Source organism: Hyaena hyaena, unplaced genomic scaffold, assembly GCF_003009895.1.
Source record: "Hyaena hyaena isolate Hyena2069 unplaced genomic scaffold, ASM300989v1 scaffold_99, whole genome shotgun sequence".
Taxonomy (NCBI): Eukaryota; Metazoa; Chordata; class Mammalia; order Carnivora; family Hyaenidae; genus Hyaena; species Hyaena hyaena.
Genome location: NW_024080731.1, coordinates 2,952,109 through 2,968,797, shown reverse-complemented (window position 1 = coordinate 2,968,797; position 16,689 = coordinate 2,952,109). Strand labels below are relative to the sequence as shown.

General features: G+C 34.2%; 1 protein-coding gene across 1 annotated transcript in view; it reads right to left on the bottom strand.

Annotated features, from left to right (window-relative positions):
- Positions 1-9,863: 9,863 nt before the first annotated feature.
- The window catches only part of OTOGL (otogelin like), a 145,092-nt gene continuing 138,266 nt past the window's right edge, over positions 9,864-16,689 (bottom strand). Inside the window, 4 exon segments of the mRNA XM_039235570.1 lie at positions 9,864-10,131; positions 10,800-10,879; positions 13,566-13,611; positions 15,079-15,198. Of these exon segments, the coding sequence (XP_039091501.1) occupies positions 9,931-10,131; positions 10,800-10,879; positions 13,566-13,611; positions 15,079-15,198 (447 nt within the window). The 3' untranslated portion in view covers positions 9,864-9,930.

Genomic DNA, 16,689 nt, shown 5'->3' with positions numbered 1-16,689 from the left:
TCCTTTGATTTTCACATTACTCACGAGCCAATTGTGATACATTACGTGGTAAGCACTCAACAAATATTTTCTGAATAAATACTTGCTGAAGGAATATTATAAAACTGTCATCTCTAGGTACAAGTTTCTAGAGTCATGTCACTCTAGAAAAATTAATGCACGACTTACAGAGTTCCTCTGCTTTGGTTCTGCTTTGAATCTGAAAAGTCTTTTTCTGAATTGTTTGTGATATACGTGAGACTCTTTCTTTCCTAATGATTTACTCTTTAATGTAGCAAGATTGGTCACGTTCCAGATTGTGGAAAAGTGTATTGTTTTGAGGTTAAAATGGAATGGTGCTTAAAAATTAGAGACCAACACAAAAACATTCTTCCTTAAATCTTCTAACCTGGATAAATTAGATGTACTGGTTTTGTCTTCCCTTGTCTCATTGTCCCCTGTTTTTATGGGTCTTTTTAAATGTCATCTTTCAAAGGAGATATTTTACTCTAAATTTTCTCACAAAAATAACACTTTTATAAGCTGACATGTAATCAAAGTGAGGCAGATTTCTATCACTACTTAAAGGAAAGCCATTGTTGCTATAGATTTTCTAAGCTTTATTTTGCTGGCATGAGTTACAAGAAAAAGAAAATAAAAGATGGATTAGCAGCATGTTTTTCATCTGTATTTATTTCTTAAATGTGATGCCAAAAAGCTTGGTGTTTTAGTTCTGTAACTAGGATTGGACTTTTCTACAATGCAAAACTTCCTACCAATTTGCGGTATTATCTTTTTAGCATATTTATTTATACAACATGAAAAGTGGTTACTGCAACAGATCTTTTATGGAATGATCTAATCATCTGAATTAATCCAAATAAATTTGCCTAGAGTGAAAATGGTACATTTAATAAAGTGTTACTGGCTGTATTCCAGAATCCAAGATTAAAACTTGAATTTATCTGCATTTATTGGTGTAGACTAAAATGCAAATGTCATATTGAGAATTGAGACTAAACAAAAAGGATCTTCATCTCCAGAATGAGGTGGTTGTGAAATAATTTGAGGTCTGGTCCATTACGTTAATGGCTTCCCTGCTAGATTTGTTAACAAGTATGCCAGGATGGGTGGGAATTTATTTCTAAATGAGATTATCAGTACATTTAACATGTTTAGTGAATTCAGTTCAGTACATTTTTACGGAGGAACTTTGATGAAGAAACTGTCTTAGCTGGTAGGACAGGAAAGAAATGCAAGGAACCCCTGACTTATTTATTACAAGGGCTTTCTATCCAGAGAGGAAGATCCACTATCTTTATACCCTGAAAAAATGAGAGAAAAAAGTTAAAGACCAACATAAAAACATCCCTCCTGAAATCTTCTAACCTGGATGAATTAGTGGTACTGTTTTGGTCTCTCTTTAGGGAAGAGAGGATAAGGGAGCTCTGTGAGCTCATAGATGTGGCCAGTGACCCTGGCCGGTCCAGGCATAATACTCTAACCATTACTGTCTGCACAATTCTAGGTCGACACCTAAGATTTCCACTCCCCTGGAATTCACACCCTGTCGAAGCCCCGCCCCCTGAGGTGGACCTGAAGAAATGATGAGATCGTTACTTCCATGATTATGTTATGTTATACAAGACTTCACTGTACTAGAACAAAAGAGGCTTTCTCTTGCTGACTTTGAAGAAGTAAGTTGCCATGATGTGAGAGGGCCAGGTAGTTAGAACATGAGCCTTGCCTCCCAGGAGCTGAGAGTGTGCCCCAGCCTAAAACCAGCCAGAACACAGGGATCTCAGTCTTTAATCACAAGGAACTTAAATCTGCCAATAACTTGAATGAGCCTAGAAAAAGAAGACCCACAGCTTCAGATGAGATTCACCATCCCAACTAACAACTTGATTTCAACCTGGTGAGAACCTGAGCAGAACTCAGACTCCTGATTCACAGAAACCATTAGATAATAAATGTTTTGATTCAAGACATGAAATTTGTGGGGGTGCCTGGTGGCTCAGTTGGTTAAGTGTCGACTTTGGCTCAAGTGGTGATCTCATGGTTTGTGAGTTCGAGCCCCGCATCAGCCTCTGTGCTGACAGCTCAGAGCCTGGAGCCTGTTTCAGATTCTGTGTCTCCCTCTCTCTCTGCCCGTACCCTGCTCATGTTCTGTCTCTGTCTCAAAAATAAATAAACTATTAAAGAAAAAAAAGAAAAAAAGACATGAAATTTGTGGTGCTTTGTTCCACAGCAATAGAAAAAGAATACTTACCCAATAGTTAATGTGATTGCAAGCTTGGGCAGTCATTGCACAGAAGTTTTTAACTAGAGCTCAGAGAAAGATGTCCTATCCTCTTTGTTGGAAAACATATTAAAGGTGGTTTCATCAAAGCTTCTGTGGTCATATACAAAGTTGCTGTGGCCAAAGTGGCCATGTGGAGCAATGGGAATGCACTGGGAGAGAATGAAGTTGGCAGAGAAAGAGATAAATGCATTTAAGTCCTGGCATTTCATTCACTCCTGCCCATCTCAAAGTTGGTTATCTTAAATTTTTAAATTCTGTGAAAGATATTCTTTACAGAGTCACCCATCCTTCCCAGGATTAATAAGTAACATCATTGGGAATTGATCACAGACATCCTAGTTCCAGAGGCTGATTTTCCTAACCATTAATCACATAAAGAGCTATAGAATATCCTTACCCATTGATTAATTAATTTCATCTTATTTGATATAAGTTAAGCAGCTACAGTTAGATTGAGGAAATGTACATACTACAAAGATATAGGTTTTAAGGTACTACTTTTAGTAGAAGGTCTAATATATTTATATCCTATAGACTTTTTCTAAAAAACAATTCTCTAAATGCTGATTTTAATCTATGGTTTTCAACATTAAATACTTCTCATATATTTGGTTAAGCATGTGTTATCCTAATAGTACAGTCATTTTATTTTCTCAAGACTCCTTTAAAAAAAGTTTCTAGACTTTGTATAATGTTGATATTTGAATCTCAGAGTTTGTACTGGTCTAAAATATAAAAACAAAACAAAATTCATGAACTAAAATTATATAACAGAACAAAACTGATTTCAGAAGAAAATATGTTATTTATTCTTTATTCTAGATAAAATCTACTAGGAAAGAGAAGGGAGAGAGCTTATATCTCTCTCATATCCTATTCCTTAACTCAGAGTTTGGAGATCTGTGCATCAGAAGCTGGTTGGCAACCACATGGTTACAAAACTGAGTCTTTCAAAAGTAGCTAAATTTTCTCTAATTCCAGCTATCTTTCTGGTCTCTGCATCTCCTGAGAGATAGGAGCAGGTGTTACCAGTATTCTATATTTTATAAGTGGTCATTACAAAACAAACATTATGAGGAAAGTGTCAAGAAAAAAAATGAACAACAAAACACTAGCTGTAAACAATGAAAATTGTAGTTTTTCATGAATTTTGACAATTTGGGGTATCAGAGAAGCGTGAAAGGATGTAGAGAAATCCGTTACCTTTGTAGTTGAGAAAAATTAGGATGCGCTTGCCAGAATATGGAAAGTAAAATAGAAATCGACTTTGTCATCCTGCCCTGTAACTGGAAATATGAAAGTAAAATTCTTACCATTCCTCAGCTGGTAACAGAGAACAACCAAGGGCAATCCATGTACTCTAATCATTAATGCACAGCAAAAGGACATGAAAACAAGCCATGAGACCTATGAAAAAATACTGCAAAGCAAAGTAAGGAGATTATCATCCTAAAAATTGAGAAGAAGAAGAGATTAGTTACTGTGTAAGCACTCTGATGCAGAATTCAGGGGGAAAAAGACAGGAAAATTTTTGTTTTTCTCCAAAGTATACAAAATACATGAATTCCATAAAGCTGTAGAAAAATATTTTCTTGTAATAAATAGAAAATAGCCTATAGTTTAAAAAATTAGATGATACAAAAAGGGAATCGGATAAGAAATAAATACAAGGAAGCTACAGAATTATAGTCTGTACTGAGGGAAGTAGACCAGGTATGGATAATAATTATGGAAGAAAAACTTAGTATACAATTATGCAGAACAAAAACACAAACGGATGAAGACCTAGGACAGGAAATGTCATAGGTATGAGAGAAAAACAATGTATACATAATAATTCTGAATGTAAAACCAGATTAAAATAAAAGCATATCAAATAAAAATATACTAGTAATCGAATAAATACCTCATATATTTAGAAAAAGATGATGTGAAGATTGGAAGATCCAAAAGAATAGCAATAAATAGAGAACTGGACCTGTACAGAGTTTCACAATATTATTGGATTCAAAACTTGCAGCACTAAATGTCCAAACACAATGAAGCAATGCCTACAGTTTTGAAAGCAAACCGTGACTTCAAATTTTTACACTCAGCATATATGTATCAAGTCCTCTCTATGTGTTTAGTACTTTACATGCATTAATTCTATTAGCCTCACACTAACTCTATGAGAAATTTGAGAACTATGAAGTGCAAAATTATTAAGTTTACTTAGAATCACACAGAAAAGGTTATTAGGATATGAACTTGTACCTATTTCATCTGAGAGCCTACCTTAGCTATCATGCTACACTGTGAGTAAAGCCTCAGAAAATATACAATCCATATATATACTTTCTGGAAAAAAAATACTTGAAGACCTAATCAAGCAACTAAGAATCAAAGCAAACATAAGAAATTAATAATGGAGATATTAGGACTGGCGGCAAGGATTATAGTTAACATATATAGAACTAAAATTGGGTTGGCAAAACTGAATTTATTTTTATGTGTTTGTGTGTTTATGTGCATGTATATGTAACTTTTAATATATTAGAATATTATATATATAACATAGAATATATAGACAGACAAAATTTAATTTTGATACAATATAAATATGGCTGAGAAGGCAAAAAACTTAAATTCCATACTCTTTAGTAAACAAAATATATCTTAAAAAATGTTTTATCTATCTCAAAGTCTGTAATCTCTGTTTTCTGATAATAGATAACTTTTTGGCTAATATAATAGAATTTTGACTTTAACCAGAACTTCAGTATTTCTAGTTAGTAGTTGGTAGTGAAACAACTCTGAAAAGTCCCGGGTTTTTTCTCCAGAGGGTAGTGTAAAGATTTCAATCACTATAGCCATTTATAAGACATTATTAGAAAAAAAGAAAAACAATGCTAAGGCTAAGAACAAGATTGTTTGCTAACCTTTGTGCAAATTAGTATAAGGTGCCTCCTCATGGTAGATATATGAGGAAAAGGCACAATGTCTGGTGGATAAATTAGAAAATACCTCAGGAGTTATTAGAAACTGCTCCTCCCTCTGGAAGATGCAATCCTAAATGGGTGTTTGGCTTGGCAAGAAGTCAGTGTCTTCATGAGAAGAAAAAGGCATTCCTTCCTCTGGGTGAAAACAGCTTCTTGTCGGGGCACATGAGTGGGCTTGAGGAGCCTCGGCCCCATTTCAGAACTCCCGGCCCCTTAGCTGAGCACTTTGATACAGGAACCAGACTGCTGGGCCACCCACAGGGACTTTACCCGGGAATGTTAGCACGAAAGTGAATACTAATTCACTTGGGCTACAGGCCCTTTGGTCGGAGTCATAATTTTTGTGTATCTTGAAATCTTCTGAATCTGTGTGTTGGAACCACAAATGTTCTCAATAGATTCATTTTAAGAAACTGTTGAGATATCTTGATTTCAGTAGTAGTATTTTCTTTGTAATGTGAACGTTAACCTTGAAAAGTTGTGTGATAATATATTGCCTAGAAAAAGCTCAGATTACTTTTCATTCCTATTAAGAGCCTTTATTCTCTTTCAGACATTAGAGCCTCAGAGTACTCTGCCTCCTCTCAGCTTAATTGAGTGGAATATAGTAGTAATTTATTCATTTTCATCTCTTAAAACTAACATGAATAAGAGGTTTTATGTCACTACTAATATTTAATTTTTTAAGTTTATTTATTTTGAGAGAGAGAATACAAGTGGGGGAGGGGCAGAGTGAGGGAGAGAGAGAAAGATAGAGAAAGAGAGAGATAGAGAGAATCCCATCTAGGCTCCATACTATCAGCACAGAGTCCGATGTGAAGCTCGACTGACAAACCATGGGATCATGACCTGAGCCAGAGTCAGACTCTTAACCAACTGAGCCATCCAAGAGGCCCTAATAATTTATTTTTTAAAACAGAACCAAAACTCCCAGGATATATTAATTAGAATACTTAAAGGTGAAGATAGGTGAATTAAAGTTTGTAAAATTATTTCTCCTGAAAAGGCTTTGTGTAAAATTACCACTAGGAAAATGGACAAAGGAAAAATAGACAAGAGCTAAAATGAGTATATAAAAAGGTTTGAGCTCAGTGGCACAGTCAGACATATATTCTACTCTGAGCTGACCTTTTATTATATCAATAAAGACTTGTCTACCACTACCTAGTGCTGATGATGACAAAAGGATAAAAGTAACAAACTTTATAAACTTCTTGGGGAAGGAAAAAGTTGATCAGCATTGTGGAAGACAAATGAGGCAGTACAGATAGAAATTCCTCAGCATGTTGATGCCATCAGTTGATCCTTCAATTCCACTCATGCATAAGGATTTATAATAGGAAAAATGAGAAACAAATTTAATATCTGTTAATAGACTGGTTAAATAAATTGTGATATTCACTTAGTAAAATTCTATAGAGCATGTAAAATTTCTAATGCAGGAAAGCTTTTTAGAATATAAATATTCTTGAAGGAATTTAAAATTAAAAATATATACTCAGTTAAACCCTGGATCAAAAAAAGGGCAGGGAGAAAAACAAAAATAGAAGGATGAGAGAAGTAATTTTTTCTAATTTTTAAAAGTTAAAAATTATTTATTTATTTATTTTGAGAGAGAGAGAGCATAAGGTGGGAGGGCAGAGAGAGGGAGAGAGAGAATCCCAAGTAGGCTCTGAGCTGTCAGTGTGGAGCCGGATGCAGGGCTTGAACCCATGAACCATGAGATCATGTCTGGAGCTGAAATCAAGAGTTGGACACCTAAGTGACTGAGCCACCCGGGGGGCCCAGAAAATTTAAATTATTTAGGTGGATGTTTTGTGTTCTTTTCCTCCTACAAACTGCCTAAGTTTGTTTTTCACTCTTCTCCCTTCTAACAGGACATACTAAATAGCTAAGCCTTTATTGATTTAATAAGATAAAAATAGCATTTTGTAGTTCTAATGTAAATTTCTAAGCGATTCAGGAGATACTTACATGTGTTCAACTATATGCATACACAACACACATGCACACTCACACACACACATATTAAGTTTGTTATTTACTGAGGTGGGGAAGACTCTGCAAGTAACTGATTTAAGGGGATGTGAGGCAAGAGAGAAACAAAAATAAATACAAGTCAAATTATTAGAGAGCGGGCTACTACTCACATAAAACATAGATATATAAGGAAAGGCCAAAAGGAAACACTACATCTTGAAATGGTCCATGAGGATGAGGAGTAGCAGTGAACAATTTACCTGCTGGCTCCTGAGTCTGTCATTCATTGTTGAGATTTCACCTCACAGGATATTAATTCCTCCAACATTCGCTGTTGCATTACCAAATTTATCAGCGTAGTCATGGGGGCGTGGTGCTTCTTCCAGGCTCAGGAGCGGTAGGAAAAGCCAGAGTGTCTACGGCAGGAAGTCTTTTTGTACCTTTCTGATGATTTGAGGGACACCAATATCCTATCCTACATTGGGCTCTCCTTCTGGACTTTCTCATGGGCACGATTATTTAACTAATGCCTACTTTCTTGCTGGACTTTAAATTACATGAGGGTCAGCACTGTGTCTGCTTTGTTTTACCTGTGTCCTCAGACCTTTTACAGCATCCAGTACACAGCAAGTACTCAATAAGTATTTGTTGTGTCTCAGAATGTTTATGATGTTCTAGGACAATATTTCCCTTTTCCCACAGATAGGTTTAAACATGACTTAGTGTTTTTAATTTAATAACAAATATTTTACAGAGCATGAAGATAAATAAATATGTAATAGACAATATACATTATGTGCCTCAGTTGAGGTATATAACAGTTTAGTTTATTTTAACCAAAAACATTTGACTCAATCAATATGCTAGCAGGAATCAAAGAATACTGAAATGTTAAGTCTAGATGAAATGAAACTCTTTTATTAAGCACAAATAAGATATCATCAATTTTTATAGAGAGTAGTCACTGGGACTTTGCAGATACAGTGTTGATTTGATTCTTTCATTCATACTTAGCTAACCCTGGAGCTCCAAAATATCTAATAAGTTGCATTTTTTTTTTCTGGGAATCATGATTTTGAAACAGAAGCAACTCACCTAGCTAAAATCTGAACCTAGTCCATCAGGCACCTGCATCTGTTTTTCAATGCAACTTTACTATTCTCTTGTTGCTGTCTGACTTCATTTGATCCCCACAACTATCAAAACAAGCAGGGAATTCTCTCCTTTTTACAGACGAGGAAACTTAGATAAGTATATACTACAAGTGGCAGAAAATTGGGGGATTTGCAAAGATCTCAGATATGCCCCTTGCAAATTTCAGTAGTCTACTATGTTTAGAAAGTGAGGCATTCCAGTGTAGAATTATTAATACATTCAAATTTTATTTCATTCCTCCTGGGCAAAGCAGCAGCATGAAAAGCAAGATAGCACACTTCAATCGTATGCAAATACATATCAAAAATCATACATCCACGAGATAGCAAACAGTTAATTAAATGTTAAATAATAACAACATATTTAATAACAGTTTTAATGGTATAAAAAATAAAAGTCTAAGATATCCCTCCTCTATTTTGCAACTGATGCTACATTTCTCCATTTCCTATTATTGGGATCACTATTATATGTATGTATATACATATGTATGTGTGGCATTTTTCCTTACTTTAAAAAAATTGAATTTAAAATCCTGAATTCTATACAAAGCACACTCTTAAAGAATCAAAACTTCTGTGATAGACACCTTATTGTATTGTTCAAAAGAAAAGAGCATAGGACTGGAATATAAAAGGCCTAGAATTAACCCAACTGTCAATATGATTTCACTATATTGTCACACCAAATGACTTTGTACAAGTCACACAGCTTCTCTGGTGATCTGATACACCCACAAAATGAGAGAAATTTGCAGAAACAACTCTAATATTCATTCAGGCTTTACATAACCTAAAATCCTGTAGTTCTATGATTTGTCTCTAAGCATCCCACTCTATAACTATCCAGATGCCAATTTTAGCTGATTACATTTACCAGACTAAACAGTAGTGATAAAAGAGTATTATCTTTTTTTATCTTTTAAATCTTTATGTTTGAGAGAGAGAGAGAGAGAGAGAGAAAGAAAGAGAAAGCAGGAGAAGAGCAGAGAGAGAGGGAGACACAGAATCTGAAGCAGGCTTCAGGCACCAAGCTATCAGCATAGAGCCTGATGCAGGGCTCAAACTCATGAGCTATGAGATCATGACCTGACCCTAAGTCCAAGGCTACACCGACTGAGACATCCAGGGGCCCCAAAGAGTACTATTACCTTAAGTACTATTACCAAAGCTTTGGCAGACTTTGTATATAAAAAAATCACTACTGGGTGAAAGTGAAAGAATTCCGCAAAATAACCTTCTAATTGATGAGAATCCCGTGGCTGATCCTACTGCAATTATATACATAACTGCATTTCAGCTGAACGACTTAAAATCATTTGATTCTTTAAAATAGAGTAAATCAATAAATCTAATTTTTTATAGGAAATTCTATATATTCTGTACCAAGCATTCATTTGCCATACCCCAATAGTCTGAAAAATACATTATTGTTAAACAGAATAAATCTACCAGTGCCTAAATTATAGTGTTAAAAGTTAACTTCACTTGACATTATGATTGTTGCATAGAGTTCCTGGAAACCAACAGTTTAATTCCACTGGCAGGTGCAGTCTATAGGTTCCTGAAGAATGTGCGTGACTTCAGTGCCATTTCCTGAGCAATACAGAGGCACAGACAAGTTTCGCACTCCATTTTCACGACAACACTTGCAGAATCTTAGATGGCTCTCAATATTAATGTTATATATGGTAGCAGATGGGCATTTTCCATCACAAGATGCAACATTTATCTGTAAGGAGAGACAATGAGAAGAGAATTCTTAAAATTTTTAAAAACTGGCTATTTGATTCTACTAAGATATCAAATGAAAGCAAAACTTTATTATCACTTTAACTCTCAAGCTTCTGTACGTTAGAAGACTGCAAAAAATACTGGGTTGAAACTTAGTAACTCGAATAAGTCAAAGAGATATACCATGGTGATGCCTAAGACAGTAAAGCTGATGTAAATCAAACTATGAAATATGTGCGAATACACAACTAGACAGGTATATGTAACATGTTCATCACAATCTAATGATTCTATGGTAATCTGTATTATATCATGGCTCGTGTAGACTGTAGTATTGGAGAGGTCATACCAAACAGAATAAAGTTAGAACTAGGACTTTTTTGCTGAGTAAAATTGCATGGTTAAGAAAATATGTAGTCAGATATATTTAGCTTTAATTTCCACCTCTAGATTGCAGTTATGATTCAGAACTATTGATTATTTATGCTAATAATAATTCACACTTCTTCACAAACAGAATATTTTAACATTACACTGTCTAGTCTCAAAGTTAAATATTGTGACTATTGGCATTTTGTTGGTTTACAAACATATTTAGTGCTGTGATGTATGTACTTTTGGAAAGATACATGACCTTTATGTGACAAATTATATTTTTCTACTTACAGGGTTTTGACTTATACAGTCCTGTTTCCTTATGATTGATTTAATGATCACTTTCTGGCATATTCTTTCTTCTCGTTTGCCTGATAAAATATAAAATGTATTTATTCATCTGAAGGCCCATGTCAAGTTATTTCTTAACTCAATTAAACATGATGAATATATTAAAGTAAATGATGTATATATTAAGTAAAATATGTTTCTATGTGAAGATGTACTTAAAAGTTTCCCTCATATATTTTATGTTCAATATTTGTTTTCACTTTCTAAATAGATTTTCTCATATTTCTAATATATACTTATCTCTTTATCTGATTGTCCTAGAATAGTTATCATCATCATAAATCATTCCACACATGTAATAAAGCTAACATTAACCTGTGTTTATTATATATAAATAAAATATATACTTAAAATTCTAAAAATATGAAGTAGTTTTTAGGACGAGGCATTATAGAAGTATATATACATGTACATAATAGTCATCTATACATATATACATAAATCTATTTTAAATTTAAAAACATTTAGAACCACTTTATCTTAATAGGTTTTAATATAAAATCATACATGAATGTAATCGAATTATTTATCAACCATTTGAAATGTATGGATGAGTCATATACTTGGTTTTATGGCTCTGAAATGATCTCTATGACTTCACATTAAAAGACTTTATATTAATTAATGATATATTAATATACCTCTATGTTTGTGATGGACTATCACTTGATAATACATCCAAGAATATATATTTAACACTAGATGAGAGTGGATGCAAATAATCCCTGAATCAGGATGTGAAAACACCAAGGTTCTTATGAACTTGGGTTGCTACTTTAGGACACTCACTGAGATCATTCTGCTGAGTTTTCTTGTTTGCAAAAGACTGGAATTAGATCTCCAGTTTCCAAACTAGTTTAGTCACAAAATCTTTAAGTGCTTATATGAAATTCCAACATGTAACATATATAAAAGTTGAATTAGGTTGAAGCAGAGATGACTAGCAAAGATTGTCTGAACTTAAGCTGTCTCCTTAAGAGAACTGGAGTCGCATCTCAGTTCTCTTCCTACTTAGTTTCTCAGGAGCATTTGATCCAGTCCCTCACACTCTCCTCCTTGAAACACGTTACACACTTGGCTTCCTAAAAACACCCTCTTTTGGTTTTCCTCCATCTTATGTGTGACTCTACCTCAGACTCCTATGCTTGTTCTTTCTCCTTCTCCAGCCCCCCAACTATAGCCTGGCCAGAGGTTCAGGGCTGGTGGCAGAGGGCAGGCTGGTGTATACCTTATGATGCTTTCACTCAGTGGTTAGTTACTCTATTAGCCTTTCTATTCCCATGGAAGAAGGAAGAATTCGTCAAGAAAGAAATTTTATTTTAACATGACTTCTAAGGTACCTACCCTCTTCTTTCTGTCACCTTCACCCCTGTGCGTAACCAATCTTTGCTGTTTCCTCTGCTTTCAATACTTTTTATTCTTCCAGGCTGACTTCCCAGAGACATTCAGTCTCTACACAGATGACACCTCACCACACAGGCATTCTCTAACCACTCACTTCAGTTAGCAACCTGCTTTCCCACCCTCCATCCCTTTTATTTTGTACTATTTTTCTCTATATCACTCATCACTACTTGACATAATGGTATATATTTATGTGTTCATTGTTTCTTCCCCTTTTTGATAATATGCACAAGGCATGCAGGTATTGTTTCATTCACGATCATAGTCCCAGGGCCTAAAAGAGTGTCTGATACATGGCAAGCACTTAATAGAAATCGGTTTGATAAGCTAATTTGTGCAATGAATATAACTGGGACAGCATACATTTATTGTTAGTTGGCTGAACTTATTTGTACCTAGACGCATTTCCTATTCATTCCTTAAAGACTATTGCAACATATTTTGTTGAGCACAGCACCTGTAGTAGCCCACATCCAGTCCCTCCAAGATAGCCCCGTCACCCAGAAGCAAAGACTGAAGACAAGAATTCTGTGATATCAAAGCAGAAACTATTTCACAAGTCCTTACATGTCAGATGGGAGAAACTGAGATAGTCTGGTCCTATTCTGCAATGTCAGAGAGCTTGACAGAACTGAAAGGTCCTAGACCCAGGCATTGGACAGGCCATCACTGATTAGAGCAATCAACTTTTCAGAACCTTCATTTCCTTATCCATAGGGGAGATCATACTGACCTTCCCTCCTACCTCCCAGAATTTTTGTGAAAATTAGCTGCAATTACACTGCAGGGGGCAGTGTATCAAAAGTGTAGGTAATAAATGGTAGTATTGTGGTCAGTTGCATAGAATTTCCCCTATCTGCCCTCAGATAACATAATGTACTTACTTGTTTAATAATTAACATGGGGTTATAGAATCCAAGGTCTTTATTGAAGTCACAATGCCATTCTCACCATAACCTACTTAACTTTATGTGGTACAGTATGTTCCAAGCAAATTTGATACCACAGACACCTTTTAAACTTAAAACCGATTAAAATCCCATGCAATACCTTTTGGGAAATACAACAATAAAGAAATTTCTAATATTTAAATTGAAATTCATCTAAATTAAAAATACTTTATTCATACTCCAGAAGACTAAATTACAAAGTAAGTAACCACATGGCATTTAAATAATAACATTATAAAACGTGCTTCTCTCCTTGCATCATAGGATCTGAATTTTATGAGAAAAATCAAAGTCACCATGAGCAATTAAAACTAATCTATCAAATTAATGCATGTAATATGTCCTCACTTACAGATCTTGCAACAGCCTTCATTATAAAGCTTTACAACTCCTTCATTCTGGGAAGAGACAAGGAATAAAGTCAAAATTCACAGTGTTTGTTCATTTCCTCCTGGACTAGACATAGAGAACTAACTCTCAGTATTTTATTAAATATCACAAAGCCTTTATAAGAAAATGATAGAAATGTACTATTTGTTTTTGAAACTAGGAGCAAATATTTTTGTTTCAATTTAATTTCTTTTTTTACAAGTAATATGAACAAGTGCAAAAAGATTAACTCACTTAAATGAACACTTAATTAATTAATTGTAATTAATAATTATTATTATATTATATAAAATTTTAATATTATATGTAATATAATATTAAAATAATATTATAATTAATTAATTAATTATAATTCCTTATAATACATTTTAAATACTACAAAAAAAAAACAACTTACCAGAGCAAAGTACTATTAGGTACTCTAAATAGATATCATTATATATTTCAACTCCTTGAAATAACCAAAAGTACTCTATGAGAAAAGACTAAGTTCCTGAATATAATTAAATGTTAAAATGATATATCTTTTTCATTAATATTTCATTATTCAAAAAAATCCCCCACATCAGGATGACTGACCTTTTCTTACCTAAGATCAAATTTAGAAAATTTTATTAATTATCTCTCAAATTCTTACAGTAAGTTGTTAATTGCTTTTAGTAACTTGCAAATTGCAATTCACGCAAAAGAATCTTGGCTATAAAAATGAACCTGTGAAATAAGATGATGCCTAAGATTCTGTCCAGAGCTGAAATTCTGTTACTTTACTATATATGGTGTTCATCTAACCAGCCAGCTAGCCACCATTACTATAAGGGCACATCTTGAAAAAAAAATCAGTAAGATTATGCTATCTCTCTGCACTGAAGAAAAATATTGCCTACACAATAGAATAAAGCCTACTTTTCATTAGGGATTGGTATCTCCTGAGTAATTAAAGCTACAAAGGACCTCATAAGAAAAGTATCATTTCCACAAATCTATTTTCCCACTGGACTCTTCTCTGAGAGAATAGGGAATTGGGATACATGTGCCGAGTTCCACCACGGCCTATGCTTCGAGAAGCTAAGACAAATTTCACTTAAGCCAGCAGGCATTAAAAAGTGAGTGACAACATAAATCTGGCTGTGTGTTTAAGAATTGAAATGGGCCAACCTCAAATTGATTATTAATTCACACTGAAAGAGATGCTAGATCTGCTGATCAAATGACTTTTCAATAATTACTTGATCTACACATTAAAAACCTAGAGATACCACATTGTTAATTCAGGGAGAATCAACATTATTTGAAACACCATTAATAACTCAAAATGGCAAACTGAAGAAATATAATAGAGCTTTGATGTATACATGAAAATAAAACATACACCAAAATAAATAAGCTACTACATATGTATGTACTACCTTGGAAAACATATTATTTTCTAAGTTATATTTAATACTATATTTTCTTAGATATAAAAAAGTACAAACCATTTTGCATTCAGTCTCATTAAAAGGGGGACAGACCATATTGTAGTTGAAAATCATTGTCCCTTCATCAGTCTTAACACATTCATATGTGGTACAATTATAGTGCCAGGTACTTCCCTCCTAAAAATAAGAGAAAGTTACTGTTCTGCCTATTGAAATATGATGTATTTCTCTTTTTAAATATTTATTTATTTTGAAAGAGAGAGAGAGAGCAAACATGCATGTGAGCTAGAGTTGGGCAGAAAGAGAGAATCCTAAGCAGGCTCCATGCTGTCAGTATAGAGTTCAACGCAGGGCTCAGTCTCACAAAGAATGAGATCATAACCTGAGCCGAAATCAAGAGACAGATGTTTAACTCTCTGAGGCACCCAGGCGCCCCAAAATCTGATATGTTTCTAAGAGAATATTCTCTATCCAAGTCAAGAGGCAGAGAACGTCTTGTGGCATAAAATGTCTATCTGGAAATATCCCCAAATTTATCTAAAAGAATTAAAATTATGTGTGTAGGGTGTGTGTGTGTGTGTGTGTGTGTGTGTGTGTGTGTGTGTGTGTGTTTAGTTTCATACTAGATTTAGCAGCAATGTACTAGACCTGTTATTTAACAGGTCCTAGAGAGGAAAGAAACAAATAGGTATCAGTTTCTACTACAGGGTTAATTATCCAATTTGGCCAAATGTCAAAGGTCTTCTTCTAATATTCTCTCACTAATTATAAAACAACAAATAATATTAGTTAATACACCTCCTTTCTTGAGATTTGTTTATTCTTCCTTTTACTCCCTTATCACGTAAAAATTAAAAAATCTTTGGAGGACAGTGATTATTGATTTATGGTTCTAGTTTTATATGCCTTATGGTTGTTTTAAAACATATTCCTTTTCTTTTGACAAAGTTTTAAACACAATAACTGTTTATTTCATTCCTGATTTTAGAATTCTTATTTAGAAGTAAAATCAGCTGAACATAATTATAACATAATTATTGGGCTGTAACTGTCAATCTCTAATTTTATTTTACAACCCACATTTTAAAATGCTTGCCAAACTCTGGCTTGTAGTTTCCTTTTGCAGTAAGGAATTTGGATGAACTTCTTTTTCTCCAGATTCTATTTTAACTTATGACTACCTTTAGGTCTATGAACCTCAACTGGAAAAGATCTACAGGTCCAGATATAAAAGAAGATAAAATATTCAAATTAAAATAATCCTAATATTTGGTTCAAATAGTACTATTGTATTTATCTGAAATCAAAAATTAGTTCCATAGAAATAAGATTTCTAAATAACTAAAGTTTATTTTTGAAAGAGCCAGGAGTTAATGATCTTGATGTATGTTTACCTTGATTACATTACTTGTTGCATTCTAAGATTTAATTTATTTTTAAGAGAGAGAGCACAAGCAGGGAAGGGGAAGAGAGAGGGGGGACAGAAGATCCAAAGTGGGCTCTGTACTGACGGCAGAGAGCGCAATGGGCTGGAACTTACCAACTGTGAGATCATGTCCTGAACCAAAGAAGGACGCTCAACTTACTGAGCCACCCAAGTGCCCCAGAATTCTCAAAAAATATTCTGAACAGGGGCGCCTGGGTGGCTCAGTTGGTTAAGCATTAGAC